Source organism: Pseudomyrmex gracilis, unplaced genomic scaffold (genome assembly GCF_002006095.1).
Source record: "Pseudomyrmex gracilis isolate BER0280 unplaced genomic scaffold, ASM200609v1 scaffold_129, whole genome shotgun sequence".
Classification (NCBI taxonomy): domain Eukaryota; kingdom Metazoa; phylum Arthropoda; class Insecta; order Hymenoptera; family Formicidae; genus Pseudomyrmex; species Pseudomyrmex gracilis.
In genome coordinates, this window is record NW_018020713.1 from 156,567 (window position 1) to 164,484 (window position 7,918).

At 47.5% G+C, this 7,918-nt stretch overlaps 1 protein-coding gene across 2 annotated transcripts in view; it reads left to right on the forward strand.

Moving 5' to 3' along the window:
• Positions 1-1,141: 1,141 nt before the first annotated feature.
• LOC109856650 (cell adhesion molecule 2-like) overlaps positions 1,142-7,918 on the forward strand; it is a 91,562-nt gene continuing 84,785 nt past the window's right edge. The window contains exons 1-2 of one of the 2 annotated variants that reach the window (XM_020432170.1): positions 1,142-1,224; positions 7,453-7,611. In XM_020432170.1, coding sequence (XP_020287759.1) covers positions 7,566-7,611 — 46 coding nt within the window. In that variant the 5' untranslated portion in view covers positions 1,142-1,224; positions 7,453-7,565. Of the gene's footprint in view, positions 1,225-7,207; positions 7,612-7,918 lie in introns of both variants that reach the window. The other variant, XM_020432171.1, reaches the window with a different exon arrangement.

The following is a 7,918-nucleotide window of genomic DNA, read 5'->3' on the forward strand; positions in this document are numbered from 1 at the left end:
TCCGATATTTAAAGCTCGCGCTTTAATTTGGAATTTGAGATAAGGACGTTTAAATGCTCGCTCGAACTTAATAAGATTTCCAATTGCGAGATGTGCAAAAAGTCTCGTCTGAAAAATTCTATTCTCCTGCAACTTTCGCAATCTTTATTTATAGATCGCCATTTAATTTTTATCCTTTATTGCCTTTATTTTATCACGTTTAATTCGCTTAAACAAATGTTGACAAAACATATATTCTAATGTTACATTCTCGTGTATGTAAGTCGATGCTTCTCGTTAGAACGTCGGCGCGACACCTCGGCGCTCGTCGGCGATCGTCGTCGACTGTACGCGCGGTTCGGCGCGTGCAGTTGCACCTGCCGAGCACGAGGCGCGCAGGCGCTCAGGTGCTACGAACCGCCGCACGGAGGTAAAACGACGCGCGGTCGAGCTTTCGTAGTCGGCATCGGCCATCCGCGACGCGAACTTTCACTCGGACGACGGTTCCGCGCGCGTCGCGGCGCCACTTACGAAGTTGTGGTCGCGCGTGCACGTTCGCGAACGGAGCAAGAGAGAGAAGCTCTTCTCCTCGAGCTCTTCTCGTCGCGGAAAATTGTGTGAGATAAAACAAAAAAAACCAAAAAAAAAAAAGCAAAAAACAAAACACATTGCAAGAAACGTCTACGTGACTGAGAAGTCGACTCTGGAACTAAAGACGTTAATCACATCAGGACTTTCAGCGAGAATCGCTGTAGTTGTTGCAGTGCAGTTTGCTCGCGGCGAGGAGATGGGAATTAATTCAAGCTTTGCACGTCTCCTCGAACTGATTTACGCGCGCGCACACAAGGACGAGCTCGTGTTTCCTCTCTTTGAGGGCAGTGTTACTCGCATGAGCGAATTATAATCGTGTCGCGTTTAATCGCCGGCGTTTTGGGTTTTTTTTTTTTTTTTTTTTTTCACAGGAATTCTGTTCCGCTAGTGGATCGCGCTCGCGGCCGAACGCTCGCCACACTGAATGAAAAAAAAAAAAATTTATTCGGTGGAACAACAGCTGCGGGCGACAGTAACCGAACAGCTGTCTCTAATTTTAATTTTGTCGGCCGCCCGTCGGGCCGGCCTATAAACCGCGCTCGCGCGTTTTCGGACGCTCGATCGGGCGCGCGATGAAACCAGCCGGCCGGAAGAGTTTCGATGCTGTCCCCGGAATTGCGGCGAGCCGCTCTTAACCCGCGACGGGCCGCGAAGGTAGGCTGAAAAACCGCGGCAGCGCGCCGTCCGAAACGCGGTCTCAAATCGTCCAGCGACGCGAATTAATGGTATTCCGCGCGCGCGCTACAAAATAAACGACGCGGTCGCGCGAAATTTTCGACATCGCGGTCGGAGGCACGATCGCCAATGGGATTTAACAGCAGCCCCCATGATGTCTCCCGCATATAATATCCACAATTGAAATCTATCTCTCTTTTGCGCGACAAATAACGGGGAGTCGATAGTTCTGGGAGAAAAGGGTGAGGTGATGAGGAGGGAGGGACGCGGGAGGCGGTGGTCGCGGTACCCTCGAATCCGGTCGGCAACGCGAATTAATACATGCGATCCGTTCGAAATAAACGCGGTTTCGCAAAATTTCGGGTAGATATCTCGATCGCGCAAAATAGCGCACCGGTTAATGCATATCCGGTTCTGCCGCGCTGTGTGTTGAATATATATACATAGAATTATGCGAATCACGTAGTTTACGACCCAGTACGCGCAAACTAACCAACAGAGCGAATTAAACGTGTTTAAAATAAATGCGAGGCACGGTGGAAGGAGGAGAGAGAGAGAGGAGAGTTTCGCGAAATTTGACCCGAAAAGCGAAGCGCCGATCGTGTGTTTGTCGCGAATCGAATCGCGTCCGAGAACGAACCCGTCTCCTTTATATCTGGAGAATTACGCAAATCGGAGGACGGATCCGCGCGGCTTACGTTCGTTGACATAAAGCTCGCCGTTCGATTTCCTCCCGAAATCAATTGACACAGCTTGATTGGTTGTTAACCCACTGAGAATCCTTTGTTTAAATAAAAAAAAAAAAAAAAAAAAAACGCACAGAGTAAACGCGCGTGACACGCAGAAAAAAAAAATGTTTGCCGCGACACAGCAAGAGGATTAATTATCGCGAGAAAAATGTGCCAAGCTCGTTAAATTTGTTGCTTTGCCAACAACGAAACAGTTTGTTAGTGAAACGAAAAATTTCAGCAGACAAATGTTTCTCGTAACGACAAAACTTGTTTCATCACGCATTTTTTTTTTTTTTTTTTTCTAAGCCAGTATTAAATTATTACGCGTTCTCGTTCGCGGAACGTGCATGAGTCTCTTTTTTTTTTTTTGCGAATCGTTTCGCAAGAAATCGGTGAAATATCGAAGCGATATATCACATCGAACGACATCGGAGAACGCCGGGATTGTTCACTCGCGCGAAAGCATCAGAATTTATTAAGTCGTAAGAATACAAACGACGAGGAATATCCGTCCCGGGTCGATATGAACGCAAACGGGATCGTGACACGATTATCGAAGCGGAAGTTCGGCGTCTCTTCCTTTCCCCTCGTGTTTTACCGCCAGAATTGCGGAAAGCCGCTCTTAAACGAGATCAAAGGTGGCGTAGGAGGGATCGTTAGGGTATGCGATAGTCGAGTCGCTCGTAATCGAGAACGGAGGAATAATGAAAATCGTATAAGTTACACGTATCGGTGACGATACAGACTCGACGCGATCGGCCAATTGCACGACGAGAATTTGGAAGCGCGCACAGCGAGGCTTCGATCGCGCGATTTCATCGAGCGTGCGTTGTCGCGGCGACGCGTATTGATGGAGCGAACGGCACAGGGGAAAGGAGCAATAAGAGACGTTTACGCACGACGGGGAATTTCGCGTTGGAGAGAATGAGAGAGAGCACGCACGGGGAGAGAGAAAAAGAGAGAGAGAGACAGAGAAAGCGACGATAGATCGACGCAGTGACGATTGAATCGACGGTGACATCGGCAAATACATACATACACCTCATATCTCGCGCAGCGAGAAAATCGTACGCGAACGAAATTAACAATCGGCTGGAACGGGCGTGTGAGAGATGTTAAGGGATTGATATCTCTCGTGAGATATATCGCGAACTCTTCAGTCAGAAAAGTAAAGGAGCCGAGGCGTCTGTGAGATTTTGATACCGAAATGAAATGAGCAGAAAGCGCATCATCGTCGGATTCGTTCCTTTGCCGAAAATCTCATATCCAGATGAAAACGCGCGTTCTTTCGTTTTACAAGTTCCCCAAACAGCTTTCTCTCTCTCTCTCTCTCTCTCTCTCTTTCTCTCTCTCGCAAGATAAGAAATAAATAATAAACAAGATCTGTATTACGTTAAATCAAAAGAGAGAAAGAGAGAGTCGGCAGAAATCCTGGCAGAAAAATAATGCCCGCATTATCGACCGAATTTTTTCGTCCCGAAAAAGCCGACGTGGCGTCTCTAACTTTCGACGCACGATCGCAAGAAGAATGTCTTAGACGATAAAATCCTCTTCGTTTATTCATATCGTAATTCCGTCGGCGGAAGAATCTCCTTAGGAAGCCGGGGGAAAGCAGAGCCCGTGAGAAGGCGGGGTGAAGTCGATATAAATATAACAAAAGTACCGCGGTGTGTGAATAAGTCAGGAATGAACGCCGAGCAGTCCGCCCGCCGACCCTCATTCGGAACCCGGATCCGAGGGGGAATATTCGCTGACAAATCGATTTTCGCGGCACTCGATCGGGACACGGGAAAGAAGAGCCCCACGTCGCGTGTGGAATGTTTCTCGCGCGCGCGGCTGTTCTCGCGCGCACGTGGGCGCATTCAGGGCGCGAAGGGGATGAAGAAGGAAAAAGAACGAGAATCGGGCAACGCGAGAGAACAGAGTCTCGCCGCGAATAAATAAACCATGCGCGCACACAGCAGCGTGTGCGGTTCGCTACAATTCGTGCGAGTTTCGAGGCCCGACCTTTCGAACTCCTAGCTCTTTTCGAATCATTTACGAAACTTGGGAGAAAACGTGGGAGTGTTGCTTTGTTTTTCAGTTCCGAGACAAATAGCGTGCGAGAGAAACACAATATTTTTTTTTTCCTCGATCTCGCCTTCCTGTCCTTCGCAATTCACCGGCGTCGTGCGCCGCATAAAATTTGTAATCTACGTGTCCGACGAGCGCGAGAAAAAAAAAAACGAACCTTTGAAGACGAATACGTAAAATCGCACGTGTATAAACACATTTTTGGATGCTTCGTCGATATTTTGGAGAAACAAATTAACGATAATTTAGCTTAGCAAAATTTCTCACGAGCTTTGAGTTTCTATATGAGTATCGAGTTTTAATTTTTATTATCTATACACACACACACACACACGCGCGCGCGCGGGGATACTTGGAGCGCGGAAACGCAATTGTCTGTTGATCTCTAACCGCTTTACGATTTCACATCGAGTGAAATATGTAACACACCGCTACTTCCGCAGATTAGCTCGGAGTTTGAATATACTCGAACCCGTTCTCTCTCTCTCTCTCTCTCTCTCTCTCTCTCTCTCTCTCTCTCTCTCTCTCTCCCACTCGGCGAGATAGCGAAGAAAAGCGGTTTGATTGCGGTACATTCCCGCACGCGTGATTCGTGATGAACGGGGCGATACACACCCCGCGGGCAAATAGAATCCTCGCAAGATACATCCCAATTATAAACACAAATCACTATTCCGAAGTTGGGCGTCAGGGTTAGCCCTGCTCGACAAATAGCAACATCCCCAGCGTTCAATCTCCACGCTCATTAGTAGCGACCGTTGTGCATCGATAAACCGAAACCCGCGTTACTCGTATCCATATCTATCTATCTATCTATCTATCTCTCTCTCTCTCTTACTCTCTCCCGACACATTTGATCGATCGGCGAGAGACGTGACGTACGTGCGTACGTCGTCGTGCTGGCAACTTTCGCGCAAAAGCGCGTGCGGGCGTCTCTCTCTCTCGAAGCGCCGGACGACGACGCTTCGGGACTTCGAAGCGCAAACTCGCAACAAGTTGCATTTAAAATCCGCATTCGGCGTAGGGAGTAGTAGTTTGCGCGGCGCGGAGAGTTTCTCTCTTTTCTTCTCCGCACCGTTCCCCTCTTCGTTTCCTCGCCTATCGTCCTTCCGGAAACCCAGAGTCAAATCGCCGAGTATTCTCGGCTGATTCGGGCTATTCAGACAAGAGCTCGCTCGAGATTTCTCTCTCTCTCTCTCTCTTTCTCACTCTCTTCCGTCCGTCCGTCCGTCCGTTCTCTCTCTCTCTCTCTCTCTCTCTCTCTTTCTCTCTCTCTCTCTCTCTCGACCCCGGGATTATTCCTCTGAAATTCGTTATAAATTTATTCGGGGGCTACTACCCACCTACACGAGCTCTCGAGCTCGCGTTCGGAACTGCTGCGCGGCGGTCTTCCGAGCTGTCTTGACAGCCGGTAATTATTAATGAAATTAACTCGCTCGCTCGGAGAAGGGAGTGTGAAGAGAAAAAGAACACGAGAGAGGGTGGGTTGTGAAAGTAGTCCGTTTTCTATTTTTGGACTGTCGCGACTGAAGCGTTTGCCTTATTCACGCGCTCTGGCAATTTTTATTGCTGAAACGCGCGCTCATTAATTCGCGCGCTCAACATTTACAGCGACGACGACGACGACGACGACGACGACCAAACGTCGTTGGGAAAAGCGCGCGGCGATTCTCTCGCAAACGCGGAATTAAAAGGCGTTGCACTTTGACTTACGATTTCTCTCTCTCTCTCTCTCTCTCGTAGACGACGAGAAAATCCAGTTAAACGCAACCGGACCACGTGGAATTACCGGAATTTCTCGACCGAAAGCTTCGAAGATGAAGAGCACTCGACTACTGAGCGAGCGCTTTTAGCACCTTAAGAAATAAAGAAAGACGGAGAAAAGGAGAAAGAGAGAGAGAAAGAGAGAGCGCCTTGAGTCGCGAAAAATTTTCAAATGGTGTAGAAAGGAGTTGGAAAGGAGAGGAAAAACGCCGCGCTCTCTCCACGACGACGAAGACGTCGGTAATGTCGATCGGATCGCCAAGACTGTATGTAGATTCTCTCGAGTGCCTCGTTTTTTTTGACCGACGAGGGATATTCCTCGAAGGAAAGGAGGGAAGAGGGAGAAAATGCGTCGTGACGTGTAAACGAGGTCGTGAGTAAACGCATGCGAAATAAGGGGGTCGACGTTAACCGCGTATAAACGCGCTCCTTCCACGTGGATTGGACACACGATGAAAACACAATAACCCGCGGCAATCATTAAATTTAATTGACAGTGGAATAACGAAGAACCTCGCCGGTAATTAAGACTCGGCGCGATGGGCATTCTCGCGTGTACCTGACAAGCTCGTCCCTCTACCATTCCCCTCCGACCTCTCTCCTCGTTCTCTTCCCGTCGTTTTCCCGTTTGCTATCAATTCCCGCGATTGTCTCTATCGTTGTGACGCCGGGCGTCCGTTACAATGCGATTCTTTTTCGCATCGAGCGACAGGGTGTGTCGCGCCGCGAACGTGCCTCCGAACGACGTGTGCGTTGATTTTGTCGCGACGCGATAGAATTTTAAGATCGCCCCCCCCCTCCCCCCGAGAATTCGCGAGGAGAGAGACAATTAGACGCGGTGATTGTCTAAACGAAATCAATTGTTTTTTTTTTTTTTTTTTTTTTTTTTTACAAACCAGATTGATAATTTGTTGCAAAATTAAGGCTCGAGCACTGCGAAGTACGTCATCGTCGTCGTCGTTGTCGTCGGTGTATCGGAGAATTTATTAAAAGCGCAACGAATATTGATTTTTTATTACGCAATTATCCCATTGATGCAGTTACGTAAAGTTCTCAATTATCGTTTAAATTTCAAAATATTCGACAAGAGATCGCGCGCGCTTTATTTAACCGATCGGATTGTAATAGAATTATAATAGAGGAACACACTGATTGGGACCCTGATTATAATCGCAATCACTGTTTAAATATTAATACCTTAATAATGATAAGAATAATAATAACCAACAATAACAATCTTATTGAAGAGAAAAGACACAATAAGAAAACATCGTCGAAGTCTTTAAATGACGAGCTTGCAAAACTGTTCTCGAGCCTAATCAATAAGAACAAATTACAACGCAGAGTACTTATCTAAGATAACAATAATACGATAACAAAAGCTTTAACACTAGGAACACTATGAGACTTTAACGGAATTAACGCTGCAAATAATTTCTAATGAAAAAAGTAGCAGCAGAGTAGGTACGCGCGAGTCAACAAGAGAGAGCTCTCCTCCCGAACGCGCGCGGGCACAGTGGTTAAAAATATATATCACCGACGAGTTGGAATAATAATCAAGTTAAACGCAATGTCAATTGTACATTTCCGTCTTTGATGTCACACGTTATTACGTCTCCCTTTCTTTCGCACGCACCAGAAAGAAGAGACGGTTAGTTGTGTGCGCCGATCGCCGAGGAAGCCGAGCCGAGATTGTTATTAAGCCGAGTCGAAATCTGCGGGAACCGGGAGGCTGCCGCGCCGCGTCGAGCGATGGATTTTGCGCTTGTGCTGCTCGTGATGCTCCTGAGGCAAGAAGGTGAGTGCACATACATTTTTCTTTCCCCGCGCTCGCGCGCCAGACTCGCTCGCTCTTGCGAGCGCACAGAAATGCACTTCCCCTTCCGCCGAAAGCGCATTATCCTCCGTTACATCCGCTTTAAAGGATAAACACGGCCTTCTTCGCCTCTTTCTCTCGCCGCGACGAGTTTCCCCCCTTTTTTTTTTCTTTTCTCTTTTTTTTCTTTCTTTTTTTTTTTTTTTTTTTTTTTTTTTTGACTTTATACAAATTGATTTTGAAAGTTTTTTTTTTTTTTAAGCACGCGCTTCGAAAGAGCCGCAAGAGA